At 43.8% G+C, this 20,970-nt stretch overlaps 1 protein-coding gene across 1 annotated transcript in view; it reads left to right on the forward strand.

Annotated features, from left to right (window-relative positions):
* Nucleotides 1-20,970, forward strand: part of ECEL1 (endothelin converting enzyme like 1) — a 64,211-nt gene that overhangs the window by 25,389 nt on the left and 17,852 nt on the right. The window contains exons 3-8 of the mRNA XM_033957680.1: nt 1,620-1,688; nt 3,735-3,845; nt 6,944-7,036; nt 10,282-10,406; nt 16,572-16,794; nt 20,808-20,906. Coding sequence (XP_033813571.1) covers nt 1,620-1,688; nt 3,735-3,845; nt 6,944-7,036; nt 10,282-10,406; nt 16,572-16,794; nt 20,808-20,906 — 720 coding nt within the window. The remainder of the gene's footprint in view (nt 1-1,619; nt 1,689-3,734; nt 3,846-6,943; nt 7,037-10,281; nt 10,407-16,571; nt 16,795-20,807; nt 20,907-20,970) is intronic.

The following is a 20,970-nucleotide window of genomic DNA, read 5'->3' on the forward strand; positions in this document are numbered from 1 at the left end:
GTATGGGAATAGATAATACTGAGGATAGAAACATTCAGACTCACCTATATATTTTAAAAAATCTTTTTGAGACATCCCTATTAGGCCCCATTTACTCTATTCTACTTTTTGGGGGGTTGGATGTGCATACATTTTGGAAGTCCTCTTCAAGTTTCAAATTTTATTACATTTTGTTATGTACGCAATATCAAATGCTTCAATCCGTATAACATTTTTAAAAAATGGTGGGCAAAACAAAACTCTTTTATACAATTACACACAAATTCTATACATTTTAATGCATGATTGGTACGGAAGGTGAAGGGGATGAACTACAATCTTTAAAGAAAGAAAGGAAACATTTAGGGGGGAACACAAAAAAAAATAAAAAAATTTATAATCTACGCGTAAATCTGATTAAGATCTAGGAAATTTGGTGATTTGTAAATTGTGTTGTCTATTTTTCAAATGCGTCCTTGAACAAGAAACTTTTTAAGGAACGCTTGCATTTTTCTAAAGAGGATTCATTACGAATATATATTGGTAAATTGTTCCAAAGCTGGGGTGCTATAATCGAGAAAATAGTAGATCTCCTGGTCCCTGTTAATTTTAATGAAGGGATAGTCAATAGATGGAGAATACAGTATCAAGAGACGATGCAGAAAAATCGGAGCATGAGTTTGTTGAATTTTGAAAATTAACAATAAAATTTTAAAGGTGTGATTGGTAGCCAATGAGCTGCTTGTAGAAGTGGTGTAACGTGATCGTATTTTTTCTTGAATTAGTGATAATTTTTATTGCTGTGTTTTGTATTATCTGTAATCTTCTTATTTCTTTTTGAGTTATGCCCTGAAATAGGGTGTTACAATAGTCAAGCCTAGAGATGATTAATGAATGTATTAGAATGTTAAGGGCCTCGACTTTTAAAACTTTTGATAAGGATTTAATGAGACGTAACTTCTTCCAGGTACTTGTAACCTGCCACTGCTGGAAACAGGACACTGGGCTTGATGGACCACTGGTCTGACCCAGTAGGGCTGATCTTATGTGAGCCAAGTCTAGGACAATGAAGCCTTTGTGACATCACTGATGAGATTGGCTCTTAGGCATTGGTGGAATGAGGCATTATGACATCACAGTTTCAGCTCTGGAATGTTGCTACTCTTTGGGTTTCTGCCAGGGACTTGGGACCTGGGTTGGCCACTGCTGGAAACAGGATACTGGGCTTGATAGGCCTTTGATATGACCCACTATGGCAAATTCTTCTGATCTGCCTCTGCCTCTAGGGGGCAACAGACAAGAGTTGCCATTCATTGTTACTATTTTCCTTATAGAATATTCTGAGTCCAAAGAGATTTTGTTAGAAATACAAATGTAAACTTTGCATCTTCATTTTTGTTTGTTCAGCCGCTAGAATATATATATACGTGTGTGTGTGTGTTAGTCTAGATTGTTCTGGAATTATAGGTCAGAATATAAAGTTGAGCAGACCTGAGGGTGGACGTGTGCTTGAGAGCAATTCATGAACAGTAAATGGTCTGGGTCAGTATCAACTGAAGATAAACAGTGGGAGGGAAGGAGCAGTAGGAATGGGGTGTTGGAATGGGGCATTGACTCTGGATTTTCGGACCCTTACACAGATTGACCAGGATGGACTCACACTGCCAGAAAGAACATTGTACCTTGGGCAGGACGAAGAGAGCGAAAAGGTAAGTGAGATGGAACTCAATCAGTTTGCAGCTGGGACGCCCCGATAATGGCTGTTCTAATGCAGAGAAACGAGCAATTCATGAAACAAAAATCACCTAAAACAAAGGCTTGGCGGAATTGGACATGCAAACACTCACAGGTAGATTGCTCAACTTTTCAGGATATCCCTAATGTTTATGCACAACTTCGACACATACTCATTGAGAACGTTTGTCTGAAAACCCCAAGCGATCTGTTGCCGAGACCTACTTGAAAACAAGGTTGGGTTGGGTAAAATCTAAAGGAGACTCAAGGATGAAAATAAGACTCCAGCAATGAAGGCTCAGCCTTAGAACCTTTCTACCGAGAACAAACAATTTGTTTTCTCCTCCTCCTGCCAGTTGACTATTTCCCTTTCAGTGGAGTCGGGGATTTTCATGGGGTAGCATTTTGAAGGAGACCTTGGGGTTCACCTCATCGCATTGTTGCAACAGTACAAACGTTATTAAAAAACTTTGCTTTGATGGTTGGGGGAAATTTAATTATAGAACTTAATATACTGCCCTTCCTGTAAAGCTAATCAAAGCAGTTTATAATAATGATTTGTCAAATAAAATGGCCCATAATCCCACTCCCCAGGTCTACCTAACTCCTGGCTGTCTCCTTACTCTCTCCTATAAAATCAGGAGCTAGAAATGTCATTGGAAAAAATATGTTTTTGGAGCCTTTCTTCAGTGGTCAAGGCATACCTCAGAGATTGAGGCAGAGAATTCCATGGACTTGGTGCGTTTTCTCTTGTTGAATCACTAATTGGTTTAGGTTCTGGGAATTAACAGGACGTCCCAGATAAAATCTTTTGTGTGCCAAAACTAAGATCTTGTATTTCATATGGTATATGCAAGGCAAACAATGTTCTTCCGTCCACATTAGTGGCACAAGAATGGGTAACTGAGCAGTAGAAACCAGATGCACTGAAGAGGATCGGTAAGACCGTGTGGGTCTGCTCCGATCTGATTTTTGGCCGTTTCATAAAGCGCTATTGATGCACTAAAAAATTTGCATGCAAATGATTCACACGGAGGTTCGTCTTAATCCCCATCTCTCCCATCCAATTGATGGCTGTGAGAACAACTCTCACACATGCGCAGAGCAGGTAGGGGAAGCCCAAACAGCTGAGAAGCAGGGGAAGCCCCCAAATGCAGCTTCCAGCTGTTCAAGGCAGGAAACTTTTTTTTATGGGCACAAATGCTGTGCATGTTACACACGCACAAAATCTGCCTCATTAAAAAAAAAGCACCCCCACCAACTGATGACAGCCCTGACGAATGTGGCACTAGGAATCACCCCTCCTGCGCTAGCAAAAATCGGCAGGAGGGATGCCCACTCTCTCCTGCCACCAGAGGTCCCCCAAAACCCCTGTACCTTTCAAGGAAGCTGGGAGCAGGAGGAATGCTCAGTACCTCCTACTCCAAGGCCCACGAGTCAAAAATGACGGGCCTTTCCCTCCCCGGTGCATCATGAAAAGCAAGGGGAGGGGCCTAATGTCCTGTTTGGCTCAGTCCAGCCCAGGATACAGAGGGAGGAGCCTAAGGCCCCTCCCCTTGCCATTTTTTCCACATCCCTAAAACTCTTACCTTTTTTTTTGTGCATAGCCAAGCGATGTTAGTGCATCAATCACTTGGCTAGTTTGCATGGTGTTTTAGCTCATTTGCATGGCCTGATCGGAAAATGGGAGACTGAGGGGGTTAAACATAGTGAACCTTTTTGTGCATTGGGTTGGCACATGCGATCGTCGCTGAAGCTATCAAAACAGATTTCGCTACGATCGCTGCCTTTAGTACATCTGGGCCTAGGTAGCTGTCAGAAGCCTGTAACAGTAGCATTTGCTCTCTGCTCTCACTCTCAATGCTGTTCTCATTCTCTGCTCTCTCTTTCCCCATTCTGTGCGCGCTCTCTCTCATCCTCCCCACATTCTGTGCTTTCAATCGCCTCTATCTTTCTGTGACTACTTTTTGTACTCCCTGTGATTCTGACTCTGTGGCTCTGATTCTGCTCTCACTTCTCAGATTCTGGCTGCCTACAAGGTTTTCATGGAGAAGCTCTTGAGCCTACTTGGGGCAGACAATGTGGAGCAAAAAGCTGATGAGATTCTGCAGCTGGAACAACAACTGGCCAATGTAAGTGCCCTGTGTCCTGGGGCTATGGAATGGGAACCCGACTGCTCACTCCCACTTCCAAGCCTGCATCGATCCAAATGGTTCCACTTCATGCTTTTGAATTCCAGATTTAGTTTTAGCATTTACACTATATACAACTCGTAGCCTAAGTGGTTAACATTCAGGTTCTCAAGCATTTTTCCCTCTCTGTCCCCCTGGGGCAAAGGGTCACAAGGAGCAGTGTGGGATTTGAACCCACAGCCTCAGGGTGCTGAAGCTGTAGCTCCAACCACTGTGCTCAAGGCGACTTACATTCAGGTGACAGTTATTTCCCTGTCCAAGTGGTTTTCCCTTCTAAACTATGTGCAGCACAGAGAAAGTTAAGCGACCTGCCCAAGGTCGCCAGCAGCATCAATGTGAAATACAGGATTTGAACCCCTATTCCCTGCTGTAACCAGGAGGCTGTCTTCACTCAGAACGGCAGGCTTCAACAGGGCCCCCGTTTGAGTGAATTACAGAGGGTTTCCCCAGTCTGGACCTAGGTGAGATTTTCAGAGAACTCAGTCCAGATCTGACAATGTGTCTATGTGGTGGCAAGGAAGAGGGATGCTGGGTCAGGGTTCAGAAGCTCTGAAGGTGCATGTGAAAGGATAAACTAAGTCTGGATTTTGTATCCCACATCTAATCTAATCCTTGGAATTATATACCGAGTCATCTTCTAAATTAGAAGCTCGACTCGCTTTACATAAAGATACTTGATGAAATAAAAGGATCAGATCTAATTAGCACTTCTAATAAAGTCGTCGTAACATAATCTACATCCTCAATACGAATAATTAAAAAGATGTGTTTTAAAAGATTTTCTAAAGATTGGAAGAATTCTAATCTTAGCAGGAAGTTTGTTCCAAATAGATGTAAAAACATATGAAAAAGATTGAGAAATATAACCCAGAGATTTTATTCTTTTTAAGAGAAGGAAAAGACAATTTATACATCTGGGAGGTTCTTGATTATATAGACGTAAAGGGATTCAAGACAAAGTTGGACAAGTTCCTGATAAACTGGAACATACGCAGGTGAGGCTGGACTCATTTAGAGCACTGGTCTTTGACCTGGGGGCCGCCGTGTGAGCGGACTGCAGGGTACGATGGCAATTCTTAGGTTCAAAGGCGCAAAAGTTCCATGAAAAATGTTAAATGTTATTTATACGTCAGTGTTACAGGTACAATAAATCCTTAAAAAAGTAAATAAAACAATTGTGGGAGCCTCATGGAGATTATTCCCACCTATGAAAGCACCCTGGGCCCAATTTAACCAGCCAGAAACAGCTCCCGGCCAGTTAAATTGCCTGGTCAAGGCTAACACAAACCGGATGAATGCCAAACTGAAAAAGGCTATTATTGGGGTGTTCTGGGGGTGCAGTCAGCACGTAGCCACCCCACCCCCGCAATGTAGTTAAAACAGAAACACCGTTTCAAAGAATAGTTAAGCTCTGGAACAAGTTGCCAGAGGATGTGGTAGAAACGGTTAATGCGGCTGGTTTAAAAAAAAAAAAAAGGTTTGGGCAAGTTCCTGGAGGAAAAGTCCATAATCTGCTGTTGAGACAGACATGGGGGAAGCCACTGCTTGCCCTGGATCAGTAGCACGGAATGTTGCTACTATCTGAGATTCTGGAATCTTGCTATTCCTTGGGATTCTGTATGGAATGTTGCTGCTCTTTGGGTTTTTGCCAGGTATTAGTGACCTGGATTGGCCACCATGAAGATGGACCATTGGACTGACCCTGTAAGACTATTCTTATGTTCTTATGTACAGAATAGTGATATACTCGTATAGCAATACTGGCCTGGATACAGGATCCATATTTGATTTACACTCCTCCCTCAATATTCGCGGGGGTTAGGGGAAGAGCCAGCCTGTGAATGTTGAAAATTTTGGGCCAGCTCTGACCCACCCCCGCCTCCCTCCTGCCTTCCCCCCAGCATCCAGGACCTTATCTGGTAGTCTAGCGGTCTTTCGACTATGATGGGAACTGACGGCAGCCATTTTGGATGAGTGATCTGCACGGGGCAGGAGCGCAGGAAGATTGCTGTTTCCCCGAAAGACCGCTAGACCACCAGGTAAGGTCCGGGGAGGTCTGGGAGGCGGGAGGGAGGTAGGGGGGAGGGATTCCGTTTTTAGGAAATCATGACTAATCAGAATTGCGAGTCATAAAACCATGAATCGGGAGGGGGAAGTGTAGTTTATTATATTTTATTTACATTTTCTATATCCTCTCAACAGTTTACAAAGTAGCGGAGCTCCAGCACATTGCTCATTCCTTTGTGGGAAAAGTGTAGCCTGAGAGCTTGTCTCGACGGGCATGAGGTAACACGGGGCTGGGAGGCCCATGTGTCGCCCGTTGAGACAAGTTAGTGAGGGTGGGATTGTGTCAGGGACCGTTAGGTTAGGAAGTAAGGAAGAGGCATTCGCGCTGAAAAGCTGTGATAGGATTGGGGCATGGGGAATGATTGACGGTGCGGGGTGAGGTTATAAAGCCGGGACCTTGGAGGACTCGGCTCCTTCCAGGGTGGCTTTTTTCTCTAAACTGGCCCCTCGGCTTTGAGAATTACGTATTTCTGTTCTTTTTATAATTTGCCCAATGCAGGAGGAGGAAACGCTTTTCTGTGTCTCTCCCTCTAGTGCTTCACTGTACGTAAGAACAAAGTCATCCCTCCTTCCCAATTCTCCTCCAGTGACTTCAGCCATTCAAATATCTCCTCCCACATCATTCATCTCCATAAACATCAAAGGCATCAATCTTCTAAACAGGATTTTCATTTATAATTATAGAAAGGCATAAAGCTCTCCTTTAATAGTCCCCCAGTGCATTGAGAGTCATGGGATTTCCAGAAACCCTTTCATTATCGCAGAGGGATTCCTGAAGACCTAATCACTTCTGTTCATTCTTCTCCCCAATTCAGGAAGTCATAGTAATGGTGAGAGAAAGCCACTTTCTTTCGTTTGAGCCCTTTCTCCCCCTCCTACGCCTCAAGTTAACCTTTGCTGCTACAGGAGACTTTTTGCCTCCCTGGAGGTGGCTGCTAATGGCTCTTTTTTTGTTGTTTCTATGGGTTCAGATCACCATTTCTGAATACGACGACCAGAGGCGAGACATCAGCGCCATGTACAACAAAGTGACTGTGTCAGAGCTGCAGCAGATTGCACCAAATGTGAGTACGACCTTCCCCATCAGGTACTGATATAAGCACAGCCCTGGTTCCAGCTGTGGGTCCCTTACACAACTCATGAGTGGAGCCCATGGAAGAGGTCACAGCTTTTGCAAATTTATTTCCATGGGGTTTTAGCCCTGGCCTTGTTTCTCCTCATCGGCCCTAGAGTACACAGAGCTGTACAATGCTCGTTCAAATGTTTACAATTTGCCCGCTCTGAAAACTTTCCAGTCAAAGTTTTTATCACAGAGAGGTGATGTGAAGCCTTAGAAAGAGAGGAGAAGAGGCCAACAGAATTCAGGTTCAGAAGAGGGGCTGAAAAGACGAGCAAGAGGTTGGGTAAGGAATTCAAAGGTGTACGGGGAAGAAAGACAATTGTTTTCAGGTCCTTCGGTGAAAGAATAATGTGCAGAGGGCAGGGAAAAAGTAGAAAGACTAAACCAGGTATCAATAATTTTTCACTGGAGATGGAATTCTTGAATAAGGACTTAAGAAAAGAGCCATAAAGCTGACAGACTGAGGAAATGCTGTATTTCTTGGCATAAAGCATGACAGATCCTGGGTATAACCTTCCAAACAGACATGGAATTCAAGAGAGCTGGAACGGGGCAGGCTTATTCCATCAGGAATGGGCAGCAAGACCACAGCTCAGTGGCAAGTGCAGAAGATCCCTGGATCAGTCCCTATACACTGCCCCGGAGGAAGGAAGGGCTGGGTTTAGAGCCCATGGTTGCCAATAACAGTGGGGAGGGGGCTGCATTAGAAGTTGCCCCCGCTGAGTCAGACCAGAGGTCCATCTTGCTCAGCGGTTCGCTCCCGCGGCGGCCCATCAGGCCTAGTGCCTGAACAGTGATCCCTGATTAATTTTGTAACTTACCTCTAATCCCATCCCTATAATCTACCTTTACTCTTATCTGTACCCCTCAATCCCTTTGTCTTCCAAGTACCTATCCAAAGCTTCTTTGAACCCCTGTAGCGTGCTCCTGTTTATCACATCCTCCGGTAGCGCGTTCCATGTATCCACCACCCTTTGTGTGAAAAAGAACTTCCTGGCATTTGTTCTAAACCTCTCCCCTTTCAATTTCGCTGAGTGCCCCCTTGTACTTGTTGATCCCCTTAATTTGAAAAATCTGTCCCTGTCTACCTTTTCTATACCCTTCATGATCTTGAAGGTTTCTATCATGTCTCCTCTAAGTCTCCGCTTTTCTAGGGAGAAAAGCCCTAGCTTTTTAAGTCTGTCAGTATATGAGAGGTCCTCCATACCCTTTATTAGCTTAGTTGCTCTTCTTTGAACTCTCTCAAGTACCTCCATGTCCTTCTTGAGGTACGGCGACCAGAATTGAACACAGTACTCCAGGTGCGGGCGCACCATAGCACGATACAGTGGCAGGATGACTTCCTTCTTTCTGGTCGTGATACCTTTCTTAATGATACCCAACATTTTGTTTGCTTTCCTTGAGGCTGTTGCACACTGCACCGACGCCTTCAATGTTGTGTCTACCATCACTCCCAGGTCTCTTTCAAGGTCGCTCACCCCTAGCGCTGATCCCCCCATTTTGTAAGTGAACATCGTTTTTTTTTTCCCTATATGTATGACTTTGCACTTCCCTATGTTGAAACTCATTTGCCATTTTTTGGCCCATTCTTCCAGTGCCATTTTTTGGCCCATTCTTCCATTGAATGACTGGTACTAAGTTGAGCTGGAAGGCAAAAGATGGAATGGGGATCCGAACCCAAACTCGCTCTTCCTTCAACGCTGCAGGAACTCAAGGGAAACTTGGAGCACAGCTTTGTCTTGGTGTCAGATGCAAATAAACCTCCATCTCCAACCCAGTCACAGAGGGAAGGAGGAGAGGGTGGGATTATCGGATTTTAGGTGGGCAGATCTGAGGCACTTGCTACGAAATGGGAAAAAGTTTCAAAACCTGTAATGTTCTCATACCTAAGAAATATTTCATCTCCCCTCCGCTTTTATGAAGCCACGTTAGAATCTTTTATTGTCTGCTATGACGGTAAAATTTGATGCTCACAGAATTCCTTTGAGCGTTAGAACTTTTACAGCTGTGGCTGGTGATAAGAAACCCTAATGCAGCTTCATAAAAGGGGGGGAGGGTAATTATCCAAATTAACTCCTCTGGGGGTCAGGTACCAAAAAAAGCTAAATTGTCCAAATTCAACTTTTTCCAGAATATAATGGTTTCAATTAGGTCCCAAAAGATTATGTACAGATCCTGGTAATACAAAGACATAAAAGAAAGGACATAAGGTGACACCTTTTTTATTGGACTAGCTCAGGGGTCCTCAATGCGTTTTATGATGAGTCTTCTTCAGATCCGATCAGGAAACGAATCTTCCAATAAAATCAGCTTCACCATCCTCTGTCCTGCGTTTCTAAGAAAAAAAAAATAGGGCATCAGGTCAGCTGCGCTCCCCCCCCTCCACGCCCCCCCCCCCACCTTCCATTCTGGCTTCAGTGTTGAAAAGAAAGCAAGGGGCTGATTCGTCAGCGCCTAGAAATATGACGCTGGCCGCATGTCAGTCACACTAAGGCACTATTTACAGAATCGCCGCTAGCGACATCTATGTGAAAACTTAGGCGTCTGAAATGTAGGCTTGGGAGAGTCACACTTAGTGGGGTTTAAGGCATTAGGCGGATCGCAATAGGCACCTATCGCCCAATTAAATTTTTTTTCTCCAAATTATTGAGGCTATTAAGGATATTTTGCCAATTAACCCCCTCCCTCTTTTTTTTTACAAAACCGTACTATGGTTTTTAGCACCAGGCGTGGCAGTGACAGCTCTGATGCTCACAGAATGCCTATGAGCATCAGCGCTGATACGGCCGCAGCCGGTGCTAAGAACGCACTACGGTTTTGTAAAAGGGGGTTAAGTTAGACGCCCTTTATAGAATCAACCCCTAAATTGGTAACTTTTGGCTCTTCACTGAGCCCAAGAAAAGGAGAGAGTAGAACCGTGCTATAATGGACAGCCCCAATGGCCGAAGTCGGAAAATTTGATTAATTTGCAGCAATGCTCCTTTGAAGTCTCCTTTCTGCCAGCCCTCATACTCTTCTCCTGCCAAAAGCAAGCAGGAATAACCTTTCTCCTCTCCGCATGTGAGCTGAGGGGAGGGGAGAGCAGTTCCCCATCGTCTTTCTGTATCAACAAAGGGTCAAAACTTCACAATGGCTTTTTAATGCTTGTTCTCCTGCCCCCTCTCCCACCTCTCTCCCTACTCCAAACAGCTGAAATGGAAACACCTCCTGGACAGAATATTCCATCACAGCTTTTCAGAGGATGAGGAAATAGTTGTCTTGGCCACCGACTATATGCAGAAGATTTCTGAACTGATTCGCTTCACTCCAACCAGGTAAAGTGACAATATACACAGAAATTCACTGTACATGTATGACTGCTCCTTCCCCGGGAACGTACACTGCTTGGGACCTCTCTCTGCAGTTTTGGGAAGCACATTGGGTTTATTTTTCAGTCTTGGTTGTTCTCTCCAATTTCCCCTTTTTACTGCTGCATTTTGATTTTCTTTGGTAATTTCTGAAAAGCCATGAGTAATAACTAGATCCCTGTGAGGTAACTGTGGGGAGCAGAATGAGATTTTAACTGGACCGCCAGAAGAACTAACAAATCAATTCTGGAAGAGATCAAACCGGCCCAAATGATGAAGTTACGACGGAGAAGGACATCATGGTTGGGAAGATCGAAGGAACCAGGCAATGAGGCCAACACATTGAAAATAAGCCTGGGGATGACGCTGGAGGACCTTTGCAGACGAGCATAAAACCAATTTCTTTTTAGATCTGCAATTCATGAAGTCATGAGTCAATGGCACCTAACAACAAAAGATATAGAACAGAGAGTAGTGTTAATGGTCAATATTCTCAACGGAGAAGGGCAAATAGTGGGGCTTAAACATCCAATATCAACAAAAAGCTGAGCAATAATAATAGAGGACAGGATCATAAAAACATAACAATTGCTGCTGCTGGGTCAGACCAGTGGTCCATCGTGCCCAGCAGTTCTCTCATGCGGCGGCCCTTGGTCAAAGACCAGCGCCCTAACCAAGACTAGCCCTATCAGCGTGTGTCCTTGTTCAGCAGGAACTTGTCTAACTTTGTCTTAAATCCCTGGAGAGTGTTTTCCCCTATAACAGCCTCCGGAAGAGGATTCCAGTTTTCCACCACTCTCTGGCTGAAGAAGAACTTCCTTACGCTTGTATGGAATCTATCCACTTTCAACTTTAGCGAGTGCCCTCTCGTTCTCCCTACCTTGGAGAGGGTGAACAACCTGTCTTTATCTACTTTGTCTTGAATCCCTGGAGGGTGTTTTCCCCTATAACAGACTCCGGAAGAGCATTCCAGTTTTCCACCACTCTCTGGGTGAAGAAGAACTTCCTTACGTTTCTAAGGAATCTATCTCCTTTTAACTTTAGAGAGTGTCCTCTCGTTCTCCCTACCTTGGAGAGGGTGAACAACCTGTCTTTATCTACTTTGTCTTGAATCCCTGGAGGGTGTTTTCCCCTATAACAGACTCCGGAAGAGCATTCCAGTTTTCCACCACTCTCTGGGTGAAGAAGAACTTCCTTACGTTTCTAAGGAATCTATCTCCTTTTAACTTTAGAGAGTGTCCTCTTGTTCTCTCTACCTTGGAGAAGGTGAACAACCTGTCTTTATCTACTTTGTCTTGAATCCCTAAAGGGTGTTTTCCCCTATAACAGCCTCCGGAAGAGGATTCCAGTTTTCCACCACTCTCTGGCTGAAGAAGAACTTCCTTACGCTTGTACGGAATCTATCCACTTTCAACTTTAGAGAGTGCCCTCTCGTTCTCCCTACCTTGGAGAGGGTGAACAACCTGTCCTTATCTATTAAGTCTATCCCCTTCAGTACCTTGAATGTTTCGACCATGTCCCCTCTCAGTCTCCTCTGTTCGAGGGAGAAAACTGCTGAATGGAGGAAAATCCCCCGTCAGGGAAGAGACCCTCCTTTAACTCAGAGGGCTGGTAACTTTGTAGGCATAAAAGCCTTTGGGTTAAAACACTTTAAACCACTATTTTCTTGGATTTTTAAATAGCAAAAGAAATTGTGACTTATCTTATGGCATGTGTAACAAACAAGCTCTCAGCCCAGGCCAGCGTTAAAAAGCTTTCACCAACCTGAGTGTTGCTCTTCCATAAATTATAAGTTCCTAGTCACTGAACTTGTAACCAGCATGAATCCATGCTCTGAGACACCCACGCAAAGAGGGTAGCACCGCTGACTGACTTTATTACAGCCCCACCCACTAGCGGGATGATGTTGGTTCTGAAGAACCAATCAAACAATAGCCCGGGAGTATGTTAAAAAATGAGTATATGTGTAAACCCAACTTGGCCAAGGGAAAACTTCTTGAAATGAGTTTGATCCAAAATGTTCAAACAGAAAAAAAGTTCAAACAGAAAAAAAATGCATTCAAGAAAAGTTCATTCAGAAAATGCACTTTTTTTCTGATTGAACCTTTTGGCATATATCTTCTTAGTGTCTCAACCAGGTACCTTGGTGCTTCCCCGTAGAGTACATGATGTATTATAGTCAAACTATTGTACTCAATACGGTACTCCACGGGCAACCAATGTAACTGCATCAGAACTGGAGATACAGGCTCATAGCGAGATGTCCCTGTAATCATCCTTGCAGCAGTATTTTGTACAACCCGTAAAGCATGCATCTAGAGTAGAGATGACACGGGGATAGGTACCTGCAGGGTGGGGATGAGGACAGTGAGAAAGCCCACAGGGATGGGGACAAATCATTGTGTAAAAACGACAATTGGCAACTGCAGAAGCTGCTTTTGGATTTCAATGAACTACACTTCTCCCTCCATATTCACGGTTTCAGCAATCGCGGTTTCGATTATTCACAGTTTTTAGCTTACTGACTCTCTCCCCAAATTACGTCAGCTTGCATAGAGTAAAAGCCGATTCCCGGCACTTTCTTCACCGTGTTTTGCTTCTCCTTCAGGAACAGGGCAGGTCTTCTGCCATGTTATTCGCGGTTTCACCATATTCACGATAGTTTTTAATAGAAAACAGTGAATAACATATGAAAAAGTTATTTGCAGTTTTTCTGTATTTGCGGGTCTGTTAATCCCCTATCACAGCGAACACGGAGGGAGAAGACATCATTTGTGTCTTGTCTGCCATCTGCAACATCCTTCCATCATGTGCCCGGCTGCTCAAGCATCTTTCTGTTACTGCAACAGATTCATCCATCGATGCTGGCATCAAGGAATGTTTCCAACATTTAACAAACTCTGATTTTCCTGTTCATCCCCTACACAGTGTTGGTTCTCTTCTACACCCATGTCTGAAAGACAATCCAGTTACCTTCCCAGATGATATGAAAACATAGGCAACTGAATTTTTGGGAAGGCTGCGCCAAAACCAGATCGAAATGGAAGGCTCTATTTTCTATTTATAAACAGATGTACAGAATATTGTCCCTTTTTATACTTTAATAAATAGATTTAAATATAAAATCATAAGTGTTTGAGACTTGTACAAATGAGGACAGAGTCTGAGGGATGGGGCGGGGACAGCTGTGTCCCCGTGTCATTCTCTAATCTAAAGCCAGGAACTGTGTCTAATCTTTATGCCTGAGGATTTACACCGACTGAAACCTGTTGTAATCCCTGTGCCTAAATTAGGTTGGTTTGGAAGTATTTTATAACAGAGTGTGCAAATTCTTGGAATGCCCATCACCCTCTCATGGCCACTAGAATTTACGCATTTATGTTTTTTATGTAGCAACATGTGCATGTAAATTCTAATTAATGCCACATAATGTATTATTAGCACCCACTTCTCAGCACTTATTGGTTCGTTATTCAATGAAATGGCATGTGTCCAAATTATTGAGCATCCAGGGGTTCGTGTGGAAGGACACATTAATCATGCTGCTTGGACTCACTTTGTCTAGGTGCAAATGAGCCATAATTTGTAAAAGTATAGAGTGATCCGTGTTCTCCTCACAGAGTGGTTAGATTACTGCAATTCACTTTATATTGCCTCCATTAACTTGGCAGGTAGCACTATGTACAGAATGCAGCAGGGCCTCGTGTAGGATCATTTAAGGCCATTGGCTGCCATTTCAAATCAGGATGAATTTTATCATCTTACTCTTGGCTTTGAAGCTTTTTTTTTTTTTATTATTGAGACCTCAGCGTTTGTTGTGTATTCCTACTACGATGTAACACTCGCTCTCAGGAGGAATATTTGTTCCATCTGTATCTGTTGTGAAAAAGGTGGAGACTATAATAAGACGTTCTCATTTTTGACCTTTGGAATTTAGTCTCTAGGGTACTAAAACCTTGTAAAAGTTGATTTAGGAAGCCTGGCCTTTTCAGTTCACACATGTTGTTCGGTAGCTACTCAAGAATCAGCTCGTAATTTCCATCTTTGTATGCACTGACAGCATTTCGTGCAGCTATCTGCTATCAAGATTCAGCTCTTGATTCCTTTAAGGTTCCCGATAGCTTGGTTGGTTCATTTGCATTTTTGCATGTTTTATGACCTTATTCCTTTTATTTGATGTTATCTATTTTTATTGTATGTCCTAGATATAGGCAACTTCTACATTGAACTTAATCGATTAATCTCCTAAAACATCCTGTTTCGGGCACCTCCTGCAGATTGGTAATTAATTTGATTTCATAAGTACATAGTTGGCCATGGAATTTGCCCTCCATGTCTGCCAATCTTGTCCTGATTTCCAGCATCCACTTAATGCAGCATCAGTTTACGCTGTGTGATATGATGGAAAACCAGGTCTGGAGTAGGTAGAAGGATCCCCACAAAGCAGCTGTCAATATCCATTCCCGTGTGTGCATGCTTTTCTATAACACTGTATACACCATAATAATGTCACATAGCCATAGACGTGGCCAGGGACAACGCAGCAGAGTTTCCAGAGAGTCTCTTCGAGGTAGATGATGAGAGGGCATTTAGTAATGAGCATAGATCTGCAGAGACTGGCTGGTATGGTGAAGGTCAACAGGATAGTGTGCATCTGGATGTTCCTGGAGACATAAGGTGAAGCCACTGCTTGCCCTGGATTGGTAGCATGGAATGTTGCCGCTCTTTGAGGATTCCGGAATCTTGCTTAGTCTGAGATAATGGAATGTTGCTACTCCTTGGGTTTTGGCCAGGTACTAGGGACCTGGATTGGCCACCGTGAGAACGGGCTACTGGACTTGATTGACCATTGGCTAGTCTTATGTTCTTTGGTAGTCTTCTCTTAGGTCTATCTGTTTGACGTACAATAGCAGTGTATAGTTTGATCTGGCATTAACTAGCGTTCAAGATCTTTCTCGTCTACCTCTCCCAAAGGTACCCAGTGAAACTTTGTAAAATTTCCAGAACCTTTCCTCTAGAGCAGCTCTTCTCAAAATGGCAGACCACATTTTAGCTCTTGAAAAGTCACAAAACCCCAGTCCATTAGCAAAACAAACTAGCAAACTCATACTTCAGCTTTTCCCCCCTTTTCACAACAGGATGACCTCGGCTGTCTGTACCTAGTATTGTAATTCTCTTGAATTGCTCTGGTGGCAACACAGGATAACTTGCGGCCATGTATTTTCCCGGAGCCCATTATTGGATTTCTCTTGGATTGCTCTGGCAACAGTAGGATTTATTTGGAGTTAGCGCACACCTTTCTCGGTAAGTTGAATTACATTCGGGTACAGTAGATATTTCTCTGTTCCTGGAAGGCTCAAAATCTTTGTACCTTAGGCTAAGGAGAATTCAGTGACTTGTTCAAAAGCCCAAGGAGCAGCAGTGGGACTTGAATGTAGCACCTCCACGCTAATTATTTGTACTAAAGTGTGCTAAGACTAACGGAGTGGTAGTACAGGTTAAACATACACATGTGGGAGCCTAAATCCAAAATGGTGGTGACAACACAAGGCCAGCCAATGCCATTTTAGAGTTTGGCACCTGTGTGGCTCCCTTCTATCCCCATCCACTTCTATCTCCCCCCTTCTACACATAAGTTCATGTAATCCTTTTTCTTCTTCTCTACCCACTATTTTAAGTTCTTGTAAACCGTGTCGAGCTCCATTCTCATGGAGATGATGCGGTATATAAACTTAAGGTTTAGATTAGATTAGATCCACTAAGGTCCCACTTCAGATAGGGTAGGAAGAACAGGGGGAACTGATGGACGGGGTTCAGGCTCTTGCCTTGGAATGACATGTATGTTTCTTGCTAGGGATAGAAAGAGAATTAGGACCCCTGATGTGCCACGTTATCACTGCAAATTTAACACTTATTAAGACATTGGCCTGTCAATGTGGGGATTTTCATGTTAATAGCTAATAAGGTGTGTTATCAAATAATTTCAGGTAGTGTAATAGAAACTGCTGATGTTCTGCTTATGTCTATCTTCATGACGTTCTTCCCACCACTTCCTGGTTGGGCAGATTAGATAGGCCATGCGGTCTTTATCTGCCTTCATTTTTCTCTGTTTCCCTTTGCCTGAAACCTCAGAATCCTTCACAATTACATGATCTGGCGCACTGTGGTGGTTCTGAGCGAGCACCTCTCCACCCCTTTTCGTGATGCCATCCATGAGCTCTCCAAGGAGATGGAAGGCACAGAAAAGCAGCTGCTGCTCAGGAAGACGTGCCTGACGCAGGCTAACAAGCATTTCGGCATGGCCCTGGGAGCCCTCTTTGTGGAAGAGTACTTCTCTTCATCCAGCAAGGCCAAGGTACCGTGTGACAGGGAAAAGTTATAATGCACAAACCTCAGCTCCCAAGTAGAGCCCTGCATCTTCCGCTAAGGGACCTTCTCCTGGGGCTTGGGAGATAGTGGCTCTGTCTTTAAATAAGGAAGAGGCCCTTGGTTGGGACATTGGGGCTCCCGAATGATGATGGACCAAGCAGACAAAGTGGAGAAAAGGAAGGTCAAGAACATCTTGGGTTCTTTAAAGATTTTTAGGCCTCTGGGGATCATTAGGACTCATCAAAAATCAATCCCGCATCATAGAATTAACCTCCAACCATTTGTCCATGAAACTTTCCCTTTCTCCATTTTTTGTTTGCTTGCTCCAGAATAATACCTACTTGTAGAATTGTCCCCTTAATGCATCTCTATTTAAGCGCCATGAGAATGCACAGTGAGCGACAGATACTGTCAAAGAACACCAGCGAAACCAGGTAATGGCGCATCTTATGTGTATGCGCCTGCAGTACCTGAAGCCATAGACCTGGTGTAACTGTGGCAAGTGTTCAGTGTTCAGGGTGCTGCGTGTGTAAGAGGAACCCCGCCCTTGCTTCACCCATGTGCACGCCCCTTGCATTATGCATTCTGTTGTAGACTAACACTCAAGCAAAATTACGCATATAAGAGTTTGTATTTTTGTCAGCCTCTTCCACACCTAAAAGCATAAACATAGACCTGGTGTAACTACAGTCGCCTACATGTACTAAGGGGCAGATTCTGTATAGGACGCCAGTCTCAGCAGCCGCCTAAGATGCGGCTGAGAATCGCACACTGGCGCCCTCTACAGAATCGCGTCTGCCCTAACAGATCGAAGTCTAACCCTGCCTAACCTCCTGATTCTATAACCGGGTGCCCTCCTGCCCAACGTGATGTGACGGAAGCTTTTCAAAACTCGGACAAAGTGCCAGGTTTTGAAAAGCCGTCCGGACCCCTGGAGGACATGTCCGGGGACGTCTGGCAACCCTACCTCCTACCCTCCCTATGTCACTGGATGTGATTCTGGTGCCGTGTTTTGTAGATGACTTTTGTTCTTTTAATTGGTTTTTAATGGCGCAGTCAATTACCATGCGTTTAATAGCCAATTAAATCAATTAACCAGCGCTGCTTTTAGAATCCAGGCCTTAATGCCTAAGTTATAGCGGCCTGTGTTGAACTGACCCCGTGTGTCATACAGCAGCCATGCTTTCCCTTGGCTGTGTTTGTGCCACTTGTTCAGTGGCGCACATGTGTGTTGGGATTGCCACAGCTGGGTGCACATCTGTACACATTCTACACACAAAGATCGAGGGTGAGTCTGTTCCTTAACTTTCGCTCTCGAAGGTTAGCACCGGTTGTAAGCTGAAATTGTAGAATAGCATCACTTACACTTTCGTGTGTCTGCGCAATGCGCACATTCAGCACGTTCTATCATTTAAGGGCCCAATTCATGTAGGAGGGAAATCTATAGATGGCACGACGCTATACCAAGAGCCAATTTCCTGGCCTAACTTTAGGCGCTAGACTTAAGCCTGCTGAAACCCGGTGAAAATGCTGGCTTACCCGATGTTACGAGGGTTGATTCATAAGTCATGGCAACTATTTTTTTTCCTCTCGAAAATGCACCAACACTGGGAATCTAATCTTGTGTGACATGATAGAAACCTTCAAGATCATGAAGGGTATAGAAAAAATAGACAGGGACAGACTTTTCAAATTAAGGGGAACCACAAGTACAAGGGGGCACTCAGAGAAATTGAAAGGGGAGAGGTTTAGATCAAACACCAGGAAGTTCTTCTTCACACAGAGGGTGGTGGATACATGGAATGCGCTGCCAGAGGATGTGGTGAGCAGGAACATGCTACAGGGATTCAAAGAAGCTTTGGATAGGTACTTGGAGGACAAAGGGATAGAAGGGTACAGATAAGAATAGAGGTAGAGGTAAGTTATAAAATTAGACAGGGACCGCTGTTTCAGGTAATAGGCTTGATGGGCCGCCGCGGATGCGGACCACTGAGCAAGATGGACCTATGGTCTGCCTCAGCGGAGGCAACTCTTATGTTCTTATGTGTTTCCTAATTTTGCCACCAGATGAGTCTCCGGTAGGGGAGAAGCAAAAAAAAAACCATGACCTTTGAAATCATCGTCTTTATTATGGCATATGGTGTACAACATGAGCAACCAAGTACAAGGACAAACTCTTTAACTGTTACCGTCCTTCAAAGAGGTCTCCCAGGTTGTCTTGTGTGACTTCCAGTTCGTGACGGACACTCTGTGAATTCACAGTATTACAAGTCATTTCTGCAGTGCAGAACTGTCGCACAACGCCATAATCCTACACGACAACGCTTTGAAGGACGTTAACAGTTAAACCTACTCACTCTCAAGCCGATTGTGTGCTTGGTTTAGTGAAACAGCTAACATTTTTTACTTATTTGTTAATAAAACGATGATTTCAAATGTCATGTTTTGTTGTTTTTTTTTGCTTCTCCCCTACCAGAGACCGCTGCACTGATCTCTCATCTGGTGGCAACATTAAGAAGTACATGTCGCACATTTTCAAACGTAGATATTAGATTTCCAGTGTTGGCGCATTTTCGAGAGAAAAAACAATAGTTGCCATGACTTATGAATCAACCCCGAGAATATAACTAGGTGAGTAACTTTTCAGAATGCCCCTTACACACCCATGCACCTCCCATGGCCACACCCCCTTTTGGGGAGATGCATTCTGGGAGTTAGGCACCCTGCCTTATAGAATAGTGCACAGCCATGCATGTTTAAAAGAGTGCCAATTAACATCAATGATTGGTTATTGGCATTTGATTATTGATGGTTAAGGGCATGCAGAAATTTGGGCACCTTATACTGTATAGAATCTGGGATTAGTGCATAAATTCAAGAGGTGTGTGGATGTGGATGGGAGAATAAAGAAGACATAGGCCAGGTAGCTTAAAAGAATACAGAGCCAAGCTCAGGCCTGTTATTCTTATGGATCATTGTAGGTCCGGAGATGCAGATTTATGCCGTGACTTGATTTTCTCGGTTACTGCTCCAACAATTTGGAACTCACTCCCTCTTTATTTAAGACTTGAACCAGACTTGCAAAAATTTAAGAATAGCTTAAAGTGTCTTCTTTTTAAAGAAGCCTTTAACTAAAAGTTTTTTTGTTTTTTTTTGCTGGTTATTTCCTACTTTCATCACCCTTCATCAAATTAAGATCCCCTTCCCTTTTAACTTTTCTTCTGTTCTAAATTTTTTCTCCCTCACCTTCCTAATGTACTACCCCATTTTGGTTATTTTATTTTAAAATTGTATTTTTTCTTTCTTTCCTACCGTTTCATGTGGCATGTCACCCCAGTTTGTTTTTTACTTTTTTAAAGTAGTCATTTTTAATTTTAATGTATTTGTGATTTTATTGCCTTTGTAAAACGCTTTGTAATCTGAAAAGCGTTTAATCAAATATTATAATAAACTTGAAACTTGAATGAAATCTGGGCACCCAGCTACCGTTATAGAATTAGCACTCAGGGAGCTGCATCTAGGTGCCTAACTTTGGCAGGCTGTTCTAGAATTGTCCCCAATGACTGGGCATCCAGACCAGGAGGGGGCGACCAGAGCAGCCTCACTGCCAACTAACAACTCAGGACTTGCCCAACTAATTGGATTTTCAGGATAAAGATCATGAATATGTATGAGAGATATCTGCATATGGAAGCGACATGGGCACATACCTCGTGGATATCCTGAAAATCAGAGAGATTGGGCGAATCCCGAGTGTGAATTTTCCATTGATCCAACCACTTCCACCTGTTTAAGAAGAGCCTCGGTTGTGCCTGAGAAGCATATTTACACTCTATAGGAACGAGCACCACTCTCGCCAGACTTTGAAAGAAAGTGGGTTGGTAGCTAAAGAGTTACGAGGTCTCTAAGCATCTCCCTCTTCCTAAATGTGCCAGGAGCGAGAGAACCCAGGCCAATGACGCTGTGTCCCTTCTTCCTCTGTCCTGGTGAGATCTGTAGGTGCAGCAGCTTGTAGAAGACATCAAACACATTCTGGATCAGCGGCTGGATGAACTTGACTGGATGGATGATGAAACTAAAGCCGCAGCAAGAGCAAAGGTAACCACAAAGCCCTGATCCCATGTCTGCTGACCGCACAGTTCGAGACCTGTTGATTTGTGTA

Source organism: Geotrypetes seraphini, chromosome 9 (assembly GCF_902459505.1).
Source record: "Geotrypetes seraphini chromosome 9, aGeoSer1.1, whole genome shotgun sequence".
Lineage (NCBI taxonomy): Eukaryota > Metazoa > Chordata > Amphibia > Gymnophiona > Dermophiidae > Geotrypetes > Geotrypetes seraphini.